Below are 16,202 nucleotides of genomic sequence, written 5' to 3'. Positions count from 1 at the left end.
CCCCAAAACAGGGGTGCGTGAGTGCGGGAGACGTATTTACGGAAATAAAGGCCAAAGTTACCCCGAACTTGGTGAAAACTATGAGCCCACAGATTGATGACAAATTCTAAGGACGACAAACACACACGGACATTATAACCCAATTGAGTAAAACCGGTGACAAAGAGAAAATCTTTAAAATAAAAAGCCTAACCAAAAAAAAAAAAGGCATATTTTACATAGAGAGGGAGAAAGATAAAAATGACAACAGGTTTGTCACCGGGTCCAATGCAGGCGGCCACGAGATGGCAGACACTGTCTTTGAGAAAAACTATTAGCCTAGAACTCTACACACAAAGAGAATGCCTTTCAAAAATAAAAATGGAATGTGGGCTTTTTCAGTCACGTAGAAGCTGAAATGATTCCCCTTCACTATTAGAAATATTTCAGGTAGGAGGCTAATGCTATCAAGTAGAAATCGGGACCTACACCATGGAAAGAAAAGTTTCAGAAACGGAAGATATGTAGGTCAGTGTAGCATAGTTCCCCCTTACTCTGAAAATCCCTTTTAAAGGTAACTGACTGTTACTAACACAAGTCATGTTAAAGGGGTGGGAAGGCCCGCCGTGCAAATGCTGAACTGGAAGGTGGAGGGGCAACACCGACATCACAGAAAGCGGATTTCAGAGAAAAGCATCTTCGCAGACGTGGAGAGGGTCACTCCACAATGGGGGGGGGGGGACAATTAAGAGGACTACACAATCAGAAATATTTAGGACCCTGATAAAAAAGAGTTTCCAAAGCCTAAAACAGGATGGATAGAACGGAAAGGAAAAAAATAACAGGAACATTAAAAAAAAAAAAAGACTCTCTTGGTTTTAAATTTAGGTAAAAATAGTTTTCCTAGATTACGCTACATTCCTAAACATTTTGTCATGCTTTCCTGGGTTGATAATACACTCGATAAACAGCCTTTACCTTCTCATCAGCTGCCACACCAAGGCCAATGTCAGCGTGCGGTTGCCCTCGTTGAGATCCTGCCCGGCAATGCCAACCAGGGAGAACTTGGCTTGGTTCTTGCCCAGTTCCACGGCGTAGTTGCAGTTCTCGAGCTGGTAATGAGGAGGAGGGACAATGACCCGATGTCATCCTCTCTCTGGTGATCAATATCAGATAAAGTAAGGTAATAAAGACACAAGCCCTGGCTGGCACAGCTCAGTGGATTGAGTGCGGGCTGCGAACCAAAGTGTCGCAGGTTTGATTCCCAGTCAGGGCACATGCCTGGGTTGCAGGCCACGGCCCCCAGCAACTGCACATTGATGTTTCTCTAACAATAAATAAATAAAATCTAAAAAAAATTTGTTCTAAAAAAAAAGGACACAAGATGGAATCAACATGGTCAGAATAAATGACCTTTCAAGCTTCGTTGAGTTCTGCAATTCTAGGATTACGGACATCTCCGTGGCCCTATCACGTGACGGGAACAGGGAGCCACGCCTGGTCACCTGTCCACGGCATCCCTACAGTAGCCGAATTCATGACGATCGGCACGGGAAGCCTGGATTCTCTCTCCCGCGTGCACACCTGGTCTGCACGCAGGATAGGTGTTCCCGTGACCACGCTTGGATCGTGAGGGGTCACAGAGACGAGGAACGGTGGGGAATGCTGCTCCCACACACGCGTTCCCCCGTGCCAACATTGAACAGACACCGTTTGTCCAAGTCCGCCGGCCAGCAGAGGGCGCCGATCCTCGGAAAACCAGAATGAGCGCCTTGGCAGGGTGGGGCGGGAGAGAAACCCCGCCCTCCTGTAATGCGCTTCATTAGAACTTTTCCATCGAGATGTTTAAAGATACCCCCCACCATGATCAATACACAATCAACAGAAATAATGGGATCGCTTCCGTGAAACCATGGAGGCTCCTGCCTGCTCTGCTCGAACGACGTGAGCCCTAGAGAAATGCCCCTCGTCCCGGTGCAGGGGTGGGGGGGAGTGGGGGGGTGTGGGGGTGTGTGTGGGGGTGTGTGTGGGGGGGTGGGGGCCCCCCCCCGCCGAGGGCCCGCCGGGGCTCGTGCAGGCGCCTGCTGCCGGGCCAGCTCTGCGCACCTTCTTCATGTTGCCCCCCAGCTTGGGGTACGGCGGCTTGTTCACTCTGTTCCAGTCCACGGGCACCTTGATCTTCTCGTACAGCTGGAAGATGACCAGGGCGTCCGACAGGTCGCTGGACGGGCGACAAACACAGCAGAACCCTCAGGCAGCCTCCCTCGCGGAGGGGCCCTGGCGAGCTGGGCGCTCCCTGAATATTATCAGCTAAAGGGATTGTGGCGAGGTGGGCGTCGGCCGCTCTGCCTTTGGAGGTTAAGGGGCTGACCTGGGTGCCCAGGGAACCTCCTGGAGGTCTTCCCCAGGACCCCCCCCCCCACCCCGTGTCCCTTCAGCTGCAGCCGGTCGCCTCCAGCGGGGGGACTGGCTCCCGCACAGGGCACAGGGGACGGTCGCACATGTGACATTTATCGTTTTGCCTGCGTGTGAGCAGACGCTGGGCCAGCAGCACGCAGGACATCTTGTGCTGCCCCCGGGTCATGGTCATACTCCAAACACACGGCAACGCGGGCGTGCGAAAGTGAGTTTCTCTCCTTCGGAACGTCGGACCCCTGTGGGTCAGTGTGGCACGCCCCTCCCCCCCTTCTCGGCAAGGTACACGCCACAGTGGTACTTGAAATCCCGGGGGCTGTTCATGGTCTCGGGGTCTCGCGGGAAGAACGGGGCCCCAGATACTCTCACCTGTACAAGTGATTGACGCGAGGGTTCACGCCCAAGGAGTTCATCCAGTTCCTGAACGTCCGCTCCTCTCTCGTCTCCCCTGAGCGAATGCAGACTGGTTATCTGTCAGGCCCCCACCTACCCCCCCAAATAATATGCCTTGGGAAAGCCTAACGAGAGAGGCTGTCACAGAAACTGAGGTCGAATTTTGAAAATGAATGGCATGGACCCCAGTGGAGATGGATGAGGGCTGCTACTCTGTGTTAACTTTTTCCACTCCAATCTAACAGGTGTGTCTATGGCATCTGGTGGTCGTGTGTAAGATCCTGCGTGGGGGAACGTCAGCACTGGCCCCCCCGGGGGCTCCCCTTCTTCCCGGAAGAGCACGACCTCGAGGCATCAAACAGAGGTCACGCCAGCGAGAGGGCGAATGCATGGAGTGGACGCACTTGCTTTTCGGGTTGAGATGGGGGTGGGGGGGAGAGAACACCAGTGTGGGCTACATTTGGAGGAGGAGGAATCTGAGCGCCATCTTCTGGAACTGGTCAAATCCGGATAGCGGAGGGGAGAGGGGAGAGGTTTGGGGGTGAAAGGGTCCCTGGCCTGTGAAGGGCGCACGTGTGCTCAGGAGGAACAGTCACCGCCTGGAAGTGCGACTGTGTTTCCAGACTCTTCATCCACCGGCTTAACCCACGTACCTTCAAGAGCTCCCCAGTCTATGTCCTGGTTCTCCGGTTTGTGCAGGGCAGGGTATCTGTTAAACAGGTTGGCAATGAAAGCCAAGTTCAACTTGGGGTTCCCTCGGACGACATCCGTGGCCGTGACAAACTGCCGGCAGCCTAGCCTCTCGGCCTGCTGCAGCATGCATTCCGCTCTCTGGAGGTCGTCCTTCTCCTGCGGAGGGAAAGGTCAAGGCCGGGTCAAGGCTGGGTCAAGGCTCTCCAGGCACAAAGCAGACATGGATGACAGAAGCAGAAATGGATATCCTACCAAAACCCATAGTGCTGAACCTCAAATAAGCACATTATTCCTCATATTCTCCTGCACCAAAAGCGGTCACAAGGAAAGGGAATCTCGGAAGCGAAGTGGTCACACCCTCTCATCTCCGGACAGACCACTCCGGAGGGAAGGCTGGCTGTCCCACTGGCGAACGGTTCAGCTGCGTAGGCTGAACAGTTACCAGAGGAAGGGAGCCCCAGCCTTGGGTCCAATAACTCCCAATAATCCGACATCTCCTCTTGGCCATACCAGCTAACCTTCAGTCTCAGGTTTTTCTTCACTAAAGTGAGAGTTCGTTTATTTGTATAAACGTTCCATCTGCTTCCAGAAGTAGCACTCAGGCCCTGGCACATGGGAATAATGACATTCCCTGGTGCTGCAGAGCCCGTTAAACGAGGGGGAATGCACAGAGCTGCCTTGCATGCTGCGTGGCGCGTGACTGGGGTCGTTTCCAGGTTAAACTCCCCACAATCATTAACCAGAGCTGGGAGCAGTCTCTGCAGTTCTCACAGAGCTGTCAGCCGGATGCCAGCCCACGGACTGCCTGAGTCGGGGCCGCACGGCAGCAGCTGACGGAGCTGCCGGTGCAAAGGTGGCAGCGTGCTCCGCACACCCCGCTCGGGGCCTGGCCTTACCCTGAGCCCCGACATGTCGATGACGACGGCGGGAATGCCTTCCTCATCTCCTTTCGGGGCCACCTGCTCCAGCAGGTGGTAATAGGCCTTCGAGTCCTGTGGGGAATTAAACAGTTACAATGTCAAATGATAGACTTAGCGCAGTAACTGCCCCGAAGCAAGTGTTTTTCATTTCCTATTTGACTACCACTCAAGAATGCAACTTAATGAACAGAGATGGAAACATTTACTGATTTGAATTTTCTTTTTTTTTTTTTTAAGAAAATTGCTTTCTACCTCATCTTTTTCCTTGGCTGAATTTTTAAAAAGATCTTATTTATTTATTTTTAGAGAGGGAGGGAGGGAGGGAGAGAGAGAGAGAGAGAGAGAGAGAGGGAGGGAGGGAGAGAACCATCAATGTGCGGTTGCTGGGGGCCATGGCCTGCAACCCAGGCATGTGCCCTGACTGGGAATTGAACCTGTGATGCTTTGGTTCGCAGCCCATGCTCAATCCACTGAGCTACGCCAGCCAGGGCTGATTTGGATTTTCTATTTATCTGTTTACATGTTATATCTGCCTTGCTTTTTACAACGAGTATAACAATTAAAAGGGCACCCCAAAGATACAAATACTATTCTTTTGTTCTTAGGGGGAAATCATTTATTAGCATGTATTAAATTGTATACAGGAAAATATATATAGATTTATATTGCTGCAGAGTCAGCTGAAATTGAATTTTTAAGCAGTGACAGAAAAAGGATGCAGAAGTTTAAAGCAGTGTTGAAAAATGCATTTAAATAGATAATCAGCAGAACAAAAGTATTTGAAACAAGCAGGCTTTACGTGAAAGGAGAGTTATTAAGATGACAAGTTCATTTAATGTTTATCTAGAAACGAGAAAACATGGTTTAGTTATAACAGATTGTACACAGATATTGAATTCTTATGTTTTCTTAGATTCTGGAAATACGCTTATTGACAAAAAAAAATTCTCAGAATTGCAGCCTTACAATTATAAGTGTATTTTCATTCAGTGAAAAGATGCAGATGTCGGGTAATTTCTTTAAACCACTGAAAGCGATTTTCCTGTCTCTTAAAGGCTGAAAAATGAGCTGCTGTAATGTTATATATTTTTTGCTTTTTTTCTGTGCTTTCAAGTCAGGGGAGAGCAGGGGCCTGCTCTCCACCTGCGCATCAGAAACCAGGACAAACACCTGCCAGGCCTTGATGTCGCACCTGGGCAGCCGAGTTTCCCCTCTTCCCTTCCTGCTTCCCCTCCTCCTCGTTTTCACCGCAGCTGTTCTGAGCCAGTGAAAGTTCCGTGCAGGTGTTAGGCCCTAACCCGTGTCACTTCTGTTTGGCCAAGTGTCGCCTCGCTTCATCTGACCCTGAGAAACCTTTCTCTCTCACGCCAGCGGGGCCTTCTCCCGGCCTCTGCTGACTTGGTGTGATTTCAGGGCATCTCAGAGTCGCCTGTGGCTCAGACCCACGTCACAGTGTGGACCTCTGCTGGGGCGCGGCCGCTCCCTGAGGACAGGCACAGCCACTAAGCGAGTGTTCAGCCAACCAGTTCCTCCCTCACACGGACACCTCCGGAGTCCAAGGCCATTACTGTTCGGAAGAGCACAGCCTCTCAGTGACAGGCAGTCAGGTAAATGTATGGCTTAGCTCAAACAGCCCAATTCTGGCTGGAAAGCTGGAAAATTTCGGCTGAAACAATTGCAGAGCTTAACTGTTAAGCACAAAGGAAGGGGATGCTTTTTGAAAGCTGCCGTTCAACCCCAGCTTGGTGGGTGGGGCTAGGATCCCAGTCCAGCTCGACCCCAGTTTGGTGGGTGAGGGGAGAATCCCACTTTGGCTAAATCTCAGTTTTGTGGGCGGGGCTGTTAATGACCCACGAAAAGCGGTGTAGTTAAAAAGATGAATTTGGCTTTATCAGCTTAGGTCCTCAGGAACGGGGGGGGGGGGGGGGGGGGGCGGGGGGGGGGGCTTGACACCTTTGAAGCTTCCGTCTTCACAGGTACTGCACCCGAGAGACCCCAAGTTCTGAAAGCCAGGAGCCCACAGCTGGAGAAAGCTGCCACTCGAGCACGGAAGCCTGGGGTGACTGCTGGTGAGCTGGGTGCCCTCTCCGTTGACCCCCTTCGGAGGCGACGGCTTTACGTCTTGAGAAAGTGAGGACTGAGATGTTTTCTGCCCGATGCACCCAGCATCTCACACCGTGGGCCCCTGGGACTGCCTCCTGCCGTTTCTCACGGCTCCTTAGGCTCTGTCTGTCCTGGTCCGTCTGTCGTCGGCATCGGCAGCTGCCCCCCTTCACCGGGACTTGGAACTTTCCACAAAACCGAGAGCCGCAGGGCATGCTGTGCCCCGTCTGCCCGTCGGTGCTGTTGGACTGACTGCGTCTTCTGCCCGCTCCAGGTGATTTCCCACTGCAGACGGTTTCCAGGGCCATTAGCCTCTAAAAATCACTCTGCACTATAGAAGAGAAAGCCTTTCAAGAAGTCCCCGGCTTGTCCTTTTTTAGAGAGGCAGTGGAGGGTGGCAGTCGGGGACGTGAACCGTGGAGGCCGGCGGCTGGGCTTAAATCCTGACCCCGTCCCCTGCTCTGTGAACTTAAGCTCGCTTTACCTCGGTCTCCCCATCTGCAAAATGGGAGAATGACAGTCCTTGCCTTGGAGGCCTGTTGTGGGGCCCAGTGAGTCCGTGCATGTATGAAGCAGAACCGTGCCTGGCATACAGTCCATGCTGTATGTGCTGGTGTGAATGCAACCGAAAGAGTCAGTCCTCCTTTAATTTATTATTATAATTATTTTAAGTCCTCACTTGAAGATAAGTTTTTTAAAAAAATTATTGTTGATTTTAGAAAGAGAGGAAGGGAGACACAGAGAGAGAGAGAAACATCGACTGGTTGCCTCCCACATGCGCCCTGAGTGGGGATCGAACCTGCAGCTCAGGAACGTGCCCTGACCTTGAGCCAAAAACATTTTGGTGGGTGGGTCCCTGCTCCAATCAACCGAGCCACTGGCCAGGGGTCCTGTAGTCTTTTTAAGGGATCTCGATCTGACAGTCTCATTTACGAAATCACGAAGACTTCCCGGTCCTGTGTGCACTGGACGAGACGTCTTCTCTCTCGCCCTTCCTCCTCCTCCTCCTCCTCCTCCCTCCACCTCCTGCTGCTGCAGCTCCGAGGAGGACCCTTCTCCCACTGCTTCTGCTGCTGCTGCTGTGCAGCTGCTGGGACTTGGGGAGGACCTGCACGGGGGCCCAGCCGTGGACTTGGGAGGCCCACGCCCCCTCCACGCTGCGGTCAGCCCCGCTCCAGCCACCCCTCCTACCTTGATGTCGGTGCTGAAGTTGGTGATTTTGCCGCAGCCTGCCGTCTCCAGGTGGTAATTGGCCCACCTCAGCAGGAGCTCCTCAGGGGAGAGCTTCATCAAGTCCTCCAGGCTCTCCCCTTCTCTCAGGAGCGCGATCAGGGCTGGGGACGCACAGAAGCAGAAGGAGAGTCAACCCAGGGGCAGCCGGGGGGCCGGGGCAGCCTTGCTGTGCTCTGCTGGGGAGCCGGAGGTCACAGCGCCCTCCCTCTGGGCTCCAGGTACCTGCAGCTCTTCCCAGGGAGTGAACACTTGGTACTAGTATTCCCTAAAACAAGGTGTGGGGTGCTGTGAGCTCATGGGTGGTCCTCATTTTTTCAGGCGGGGAGAGAAGAGCACCAATGAGTCTCAAGGCTAAGCCAGAGAATAAGGCGGCAGAGCGAAGGAAATAAACCAGCCCGTTGGCTCAGAATGCTGCCCTGTCCGAGAGGACGGCATTTTTGCTCTTAAGAGATCAATGTTGCGTTAACAACAATGTCCTCTTGTCTGTTCCCGTAGGTGTTTGAGATTTCAAGTGCTTACCCATGTAATTATAAATAGCAGCTCAAAAAGTATAATCAACTCTTTCCTCTATATGTCCCAGGTGAATGCATATTTCTTGCTCAGTTAGAAGGTTGAAATAGAGCTGAGGTCATTATTTGCAAATCAATAGTTTTTTCTCGTGGGCTCTGAGTTCTCTGGTCTTTTTCTTCTCCTGTATGTTATGCTTAATGTATTGGTTTTCTATTACCCCAGGGTTCTTCGCTGGTTATCGTGATGTGGACTTTAAAAGTGTGTAATGAATTTATATATACACTTTACATTTATATATGACATAATATAAAGATTAGAATTTGGCTTCAGATTTCATATTGGCAGGATCTGTACCCCAAAATAAGGAAGTAAAATTGTATTTTATACGATTCTGGTCCAGATCTCTTACGTCTGTCGGAAGCACAGGGCTGTAATTGCTTAAAGTCAGATAGGATGCTCAGAGCGCATAGAAGAAGATTCACAGCCACACATTTAGTTTGAGAGCTGCGAAGCACTAAATGCAATTTTCTATCGTTTCGGTAAGAACTGGACCAAGTGTCTCCTAGTCTGCTATCCCTGCAGTGTGTGACTGTGACTCGTTTCACAGAACATCAGTGGGGAGTAGACTTATCTGTTCTAAAGCGTCTGCAGGAAAAGTTAGCCCAGACAAACTGTTGCTGTCGGAGTCCCAGACAGCTAGCCTGAGCTACGGTTTGGAAACATGCATTATTGTTAGTCTGCAGTCTTCAAACGCTTTTGTTTCATTGTTTAACAAATCTGGTCAGTGTGGATAGAATCTGCTACAATGAGTTCACCACGACTCTTGTCTTCAAACACTGAGGATTCTAAGCCTCCCTATTCCCGACAGCACCTCCTACAGCCCCCAGTACACGTAGCAATAAAAAACCGCGCACCATTAACAACATTCAAAGCTGTGTTCGTACCTTCGTTCCTGCTGAGTTCGATGTCGGCGAACAGCCCGATCTTGATGACTTGCCACAGCAGTCCCAGGACCAGGTAAGGCTTCCCCTCCTTCAAGTCCTCGGCCCCGATGTTGACCACGTGGCACCCGATGGCAGAGGCCGAGTTCAGAGCCAGGTTCAAGTTCTCCTGAAGGAGAAAAAGTGAAGAGTTTTGTGTGTGTGACTTTGCAAATGCCAAATGGTGATTACTGAGTGGCAGCCACAACGGTGTGTTGCTTCTGGAGAGTCCACCAGGTCCAGAGAGAGGCACAGTCTGCACTAGGTTTTACCATTGAGAAAGAGCGGCGAGCAGTAACTGGAAAGACAGCCCAGGAGCTCAGACCCCGGGCTTCTGCGACGCTGGGGCAGCCCAACCAGGACCCCGGGCTGCGGGCCCAACCTGGTCAGGATGAAACAATTGAGTCACGCATTTTCCCGTCTTGCCACGGGGTGGAGCCTTCACAGGCAACGTCTCCATCGGCCAGACACCAAGGAGGCACCTCCGAGGGGAGAACATACCCTCATGGCCTGGTCGCTGTCGTTAGCAACACAGCTGTTGATTGTCAAGGTCACTTTCAGGTTGGGTATGAGGGGAAAGAAAAAGATACAAACCAAATTCGTAGGAAAGAGAGCATGGTTCTTACCAGGACAATTGGCTGAGTATCTGTAATACCCAGGCACCTTGAGCACACGCACACACCCACACACACGCACCCCATGTGTGCATACACACAGGCACACGCGTGGATAGATTACATATGCTTGTGTCACTAACAACGATGTACAGAATGTAACTCGTGTGCAGCTGGAGCAGGGGCGGTGAAGTTTTCAGTCTGGAGGCCGCATGCTCCTCTTGGGTCTGCCGAGGGGACGGATCAGAGTCCGAGAGGTGGGGGAGCTGGTTTTAGGACAAACTAACAAGACCCAACACTGGCCACCAGTGCATCCACTGGGAAGGCAACTATGGGGAGAAAAGCGGTGTTTCTGCCCCAGTGTGTAGCAGCTCAAATGATGAGCGAAAAATACCAGTTCGTGTTCTGGCCAAGATGATGAGGAAATTTAACAGTAACAGCCTTTATATGCATTTCATCACCACTGTTGTCTTTGGTTAACAGCAATCCCATTTTAAAAGCACGCAGGATTGCTTAAATCCAAACAGGAGGTGAAGTATATTGATTTATGATTTAAGAAATGAGGCATGGCTTCTGAGCAAGAGAATGACAATACCGTGTCAAGACTGGAACTTAACAGAGAAACACACCTTACTAACTACTCAGTATTATTCCAGTTAATCAACACACTGAAGCATAAAAACAAGTTACATTCATCTCTCTTGGTGAGGGTAGCAAAAAGCCCTGTGGAGGCTGTGGGAGCACTTCCTGTTTGCCACCCTCCCACTTCTTAGAAAGGCGTGTCTTTGTAGCTAGAATGCAGTGTATCTGGCATCAGCTCAAAGTTAAATTGCTAGGGAAAGTTTAAGTTAAAATGTTACCTGTGTGAATTTGTATTCACTAGTGGCCAAAACAAAGAAAAGAATTCCCCAGCTGCTCACAGCCCAGGAACCTTCTCCCATCCCCCTGCCCCCTTCCCACCCCTGTTACCTTCATAAACGAGCAGAGGGCGTCCCTCCCTCCCCCCTGGTCAGGACGAGTCACCAGCCCAAAGCCCGGGGCTGGGGAGTAACCTCTGAGCATCTGAGCAAGTCAGACTCAGCAGTTCTTCAGTGTAAAAAGTCAGTTTTTTGGTTGGCCAAAAAGTCAGTTTAGTTTTTTTTCTGTAAAGTGAAAGACTCATTTTTCATTTTCACCAATAACTGTATTGATCTGGATATTTGGAGTATGTCAGCTATCTCCCGTTATTGGCTTCCGGTGGGTAGAGGCCAGGGGTGTTACTCAGCATCCTCCGATGCATAAGGCAGCCCCACGGCAAAGATTATTTGGCCAAAATGTCAACAGGACCAAGAAACTTCACAAACCACTTCTGACACATTCGATCAGTCACAGCAGTGTCCCCGCACACCACACAAATCTTTTTTTTTCATTTCAGGTGCGCTTTTTACCTTTCTTGAAGTAATAAAGCACAATACGCCAAAAATGTTGTACATTTTCTTCCATCTTCAATATGAAAATGGCTGCACAAAAATTCACTCATTTTGATAAGTTTTTTAAAAAATGCATTCTGATATGACAGCTGTCACAATACAGTCTAACAACATTGTTTCGAGTAAAGTTAAACACAATGAAGCACTACTAGGGCCATCGTACGGAAAAAAACCCAAATGAGCTTTTTGGCCAGCCCAGCGGCAGAAGGAGACACACCTGAATGGTGAAAGGGGTGAGTTTCTTCTTGTTGATTGTTCTTTCGTCGATTGTGTCGGGCACTGAGAGGTTGATCATTTTACTGAAAGAGAAACAAGAAACGTAAAGGAAGCAAGACTTCTGAATAACAGGGCCCAGCAACACGGAATTTAAATTCCAGCAATGTCATACACAAACAAGATTGGCAACATCACCGGGGCTACCCAGTGTTCCGATACAAAATCAGTTATGCAGTTTTGATGAGATTCAAACTATCTGTGGGAAAGGTTAATATTCCTAAAGTCATATTGGTATGTAAGGGCGGGGAAATAAGGACCCCTGCTCCATCCATGTCCCTTAAATTATCCTGGTTTCCTTAGCATATCAGGGAATTCTGGGTGGAGGGCCAGAGTGAATCCTCCATGAGCACTTTATTTTCTCAGCCATGAAAATAGTTGCACTACATAAAAGATTATCACACACTTTGGAGCTTATGGAATGCCTACATTTCTATTTGACACCTGGTCAAACTCTATACCTTTCATCCATCACATAGTAAAATGTTTTATATCTTCCTGCAGTCGTTATTACATCAGCACTTTAGAAATTTCATCCACTCAAGTGTCTAATGCATCGGCCAGACACCCAACGCAAGCAGGTATTATTTATGAAAAACTGATTTTATCCAAGTTACCATGAGTTTAACCTTCAATGGGGCATAAAAAATAAATTTCCTTAGGTTGCCTCCATCTTATTTAAAGAAAGGGAGTTGGAAAAAAAATTCAAAGAATCAACGACAAAATCAAAGAATATTAAACTCGACTGTGACTTTTTTTAATGAGAAGAGACAGCAGCATGAACATTTTTTCCTAATAATGTTTAAGCAACTACCTTTTCTCATGGCAGAAAAGATATATTTCTGTAAGTTTATCATGTGTATATAGATGTATTTCAATAAAAGGCGTTTTACTGCAATACAGGCCAAACGAACCCCTAAAGCATCATTTGAAAAGTATGAGACTGGAGTGAACTAGAGGCTCTGGGCAATGACGGGGCAGAGGTGGCTTTAAAGAGGGTCATCGGTCCCTGCCACTGAATGGTGGACACTGATTACAGGGATACCATGTGTGGAAATCAATAGGTATGTCACAGTCCAAAACAGGACCTCAGTACGGCCCTCCGAGTATCACAACACTATGTGCTTTAAGAATTCAGTTGGGGGTGGGTCACTGGAGGTCGGGATGGACCGGAAAACGACCCCCTAACTGGGTTTGCATTAGGAGGAGAGTATGAGGAAGGGCATTCTTTTATAAAAGGCAAATGCAAGGCAAAGCCACCCTTGCAAGTTACGAGAAGGGCGTGGACGGGAAAGAGTCCGTCTGCTTGCTGTTGCCCGTGAAGCCATTCACACGGTGCCCCCGGCAGGGTTCCGGGGTCAGGGGGTCTTGGGAGGTCCAACTGCAAGGACACTGATGGGAGGCCACGGGGCAGGCTGGGTGCCCGCCGAAGGAATCAGGCCTTGCTCCGGTCCGCTAGGTGTTTTTTTTTTTTTTTTTTTTTTTTTTTTTTTTAGCAATTGAACCTTGAAAAAAATGAACTCTAATAAATGAAACTCCAAAAGCAGAGTTGCTCTGGTCAGAGCAGAGCAAAGGGGCTTAAAATAAAGTCTTGCCCACCTACCCCTCCCCTCGACTCCTGGGAAGCCTCCTCACCGGCCCCACGGTGGGCTTTACGGAGATGGGGTCGGTTTTACGGTGATGGTGACGGAGGTATGGTCAAAGGCACCGCCTTGAACACACCCCGCTGGGCTCTGAGCCCCCCACTCCCCAGAAAGAACACCTTCTCCCGGGTGCGTGTGCTCCGCCGTGTCATGGTGTGCGCCGCCTGCCCCTCCCCGTCGGAAGGGCCCGCCCTGGGTTTCTCCTGGCGCCAGGCTGCGGTGGCTCGGCCTGCCTACTCTCGTGTATGTACACACGCCACCAGATCCTGTACCTACGCCGCGCTCCGGTGACGCCGAGCGGCACCTCTTCCGAAAGTAACTGCTTTTGACCTCGTGTTACTAGAGCTCCCTGTTGATGTGGGTGTCTCCCCCGTGCACCCCCTTCTCCCCACAAGAAAGAGTCGTTTGCCACTTCTCTTTACAAGTGTCTCCCTGCATCACGTTTCTCTCCTGGACCCGCCGAGTCAAAAGTCCAGAAAAGCGTTTCAGGGCCAGCTGACCACCGAAGGAAGCTGGCCTGGGATCAATGCAATTCATCGCTGGCATTCCAGAACCTTCTAGGGAACGCTCTGGCAAGCGAGAAGGAAGCGTCATCTTACCAGAGGACGATGCCGTCGCCCACAGCGCTGAAGAGGTCGTTGGTGTTCGGGTTCATGGGGATGACGTGGCGGCAGTCGGGGTCGTTTTCCAGGGCCTTGTTTATCCAGTTCACGAAGGCGTACTTCTCCTCCTCTGCGGGGCGGGGGCAGAAACGGGGGGCGGGGGGCAGCGTGAGACTCTGACAGCAGCAGAACTGGGCGCGCGGACCCGAGGTTCTCCAGCCCGGGAGAGACTCTGCGAGGGTCTCTTACCTGGTATCTACCTGATCATCTCACACGCACGGACCCCTGCCAGTCTCGGAAGACTTGGGACAAGGGCCTGGCGTCTCGGCTCCGTCCCAGCCAGAAAACGCACAGCCAGCAGGGGTAGAAGGCATATAAGCGTGCAGATAACTTCTATTTAGAAGCAAATGTATAGCTATGTTTTATAGATATGTAAATATATATGGAGAATACAGATATTGTTCTTTATGTTTATTTATAATTTATATACAAATGTGCTCTAATTCTTACAGAATAAAGCTTGGGGTTCTGCTGTTAGCCCGCCCTGCTGATTTAAATGTGGGATGATCACACACACTCCTTGCAATGTCTCTGAGTTTCATGATCCTGAAATTGCTGTGAAATAAAATCATTTGTGATACATAATGCTGCTTTCCTACTGGTCAAGCTGCCAGAGGTGGATTTTAGAAGTTTGTTTGTTTGTGTGTTTGTTTATTTTTAGAGAGGGAAGGGAGGGAGAGAGAGAAACATCAGTGTGCGGTTGCTGGGGGCCGTGGCCTGCAACTCAGGCATGTGCCCTGACTGGGAATCGAACCTGCAATGCTTTGGTTTGCAGCCTGCGCTCAATCCACTGAGCTATGCCAGCCAGGGCTAGATTTTAGAAGTTTTAATAAAACCCTGAGTCACGCCCAACACTGTGTTTCTCGACATGTGAGCCACGGAAGCAACCGTGGCTCCCGGAAGAATCCTGAGCCACAAAACGTTGAGAAACGCAGCCATAGCACACCATGGTCTTCAAGTCTCACCGTGTCCATTTACAACGCAGAAAGCCGTGAAAATGTCTGCATTCCAAAATAAAAGGCTGACCTTTGTCTTAGCAGCGGCTTAGGCGGTACGTAACCATGGACTTATCTCGAAGAGCAACTAATGTTTTGAAGAGCTCAGTTTGGGGGTTGCTGGGGTGCTGCCCTGTGGGGGCGATCAGAGGTTTCCCAGTCAGGCTGCTGGTTGGTTGCTTTCAGGATCTTCAGACTAAATGCAAAGCTTTCTTACACATCAACAAAAACAATAAGCTCTCGGACCCCTCAGCAGGCATGAAGACTAATTATGAAGCTGGAAGTTAGAAGAAGCCTTTGCAACTCATTTTGCCCAAAAGGGTTACAAAGGAATTTCGGCAGCCTTTTATGCATTTTTTGAAATGCCAGTAGGGTTAGTTGGTACCCGGCCCCACCCAGAGCCAAAGTGCTGGCTCACTGATGCTCCGGAAGATGAGGAGTAGCCCGTACACTCTACAGCCCCCGGTGTGAATACCGGGTTTAGAACGTGCAGTCCAGAAAAGGGGTCCTTTCTGCACGGGCCCCTCTCCTCCGGCCCCCAGCTCTCCCCGCCCCCCCCACCCCGGTCCACGCCCATCGGCACGGCTTACCCGAGTAGGAGTGCTGGGTGCCCGCGCTGGACTGCTCCGAGGTGCCGCCGATGGCGCAAATCCCCTCCTTCTTATTGATGGCTTTTCGAAACGTCTTGGCCACCTCGGTGCTTTTCAGGCCGTGGAAAACCTGCAGGGACACAATGTATCTTTAGAAACCCGCTGTGTGACCCAGCAAAGCACAAAGGACACATCATGTCGATGCAAGGAGAGTGGCAGTGCGTTTGTGGGGATTTTCGGAACTCAAAGGTCTGAGGTTCACCGCAGGCAACGCCCCCTTGTCTGCGTCATCCTCACCTTCATGAACTCATCAAAGCTGATCCGTCCATCCCGGTCCAGATCTCCCTCAGCCATCAGGTTTTCCGTGATCTCCCTCACGCGGTACCCAGGCAGGGGCAGGCACGCGGCCTTGAACAAGTCGTTCAGCTCGTTGCAGCTGATGTACCCGTTGCCGTCCGTATCTGCGGGGCGGACGACCAGGTGCAGGTTCAGAGCCACTCGGCTCAGAGGAGGAGACAGGTGAGGGGAGGATGGGGGGGTGGGGGGGGGTAAGCGGGCAGCAGGAGTGATCATTCAGGGGTCACGGCCGGACCCCACGCCGGAGTCAGAGTCTCGCCAGAGGGCAGTCCCTATCGGATATGGTCCTTAATATCCCTGCCGACATCCCAGAGGCGTAACTTGGCAACAGAACCTAACGGGACTCGCATGGAATCGGACGGGGAAATAAACC

At 50.7% G+C, this 16,202-nt stretch overlaps 1 protein-coding gene across 5 annotated transcripts in view; it reads right to left on the bottom strand.

The window, feature by feature from the left end:
* LCP1 (lymphocyte cytosolic protein 1) overlaps positions 1-16,202 on the bottom strand; it is a 69,997-nt gene that overhangs the window by 11,667 nt on the left and 42,128 nt on the right. For all 5 annotated transcript variants that reach the window (XM_028527023.2, XM_036011210.1, XM_036011209.1 and 2 more), the window contains 11 exons: positions 15,770-15,933; positions 15,473-15,602; positions 13,825-13,957; positions 11,527-11,608; positions 9,191-9,356; positions 7,695-7,837; positions 4,377-4,472; positions 3,441-3,636; positions 2,764-2,842; positions 2,086-2,200; positions 958-1,091 (listed from right to left, as the gene is read on the bottom strand). In XM_028527023.2, the coding sequence (XP_028382824.1) occupies positions 958-1,091; positions 2,086-2,200; positions 2,764-2,842; positions 3,441-3,636; positions 4,377-4,472; positions 7,695-7,837; positions 9,191-9,356; positions 11,527-11,608; positions 13,825-13,957; positions 15,473-15,602; positions 15,770-15,933 (1,438 nt within the window). The remainder of the gene's footprint in view (positions 1-957; positions 1,092-2,085; positions 2,201-2,763; positions 2,843-3,440; positions 3,637-4,376; positions 4,473-7,694; positions 7,838-9,190; positions 9,357-11,526; positions 11,609-13,824; positions 13,958-15,472; positions 15,603-15,769; positions 15,934-16,202) is intronic.

The sequence above is a fragment of the Phyllostomus discolor genome, chromosome 11, assembly GCF_004126475.2.
Source record: "Phyllostomus discolor isolate MPI-MPIP mPhyDis1 chromosome 11, mPhyDis1.pri.v3, whole genome shotgun sequence".
Lineage (NCBI taxonomy): Eukaryota > Metazoa > Chordata > Mammalia > Chiroptera > Phyllostomidae > Phyllostomus > Phyllostomus discolor.
The sequence above is the reverse complement of the archived record's forward strand: the minus strand, read 5'-3'. Positions and strand labels throughout refer to the sequence as shown.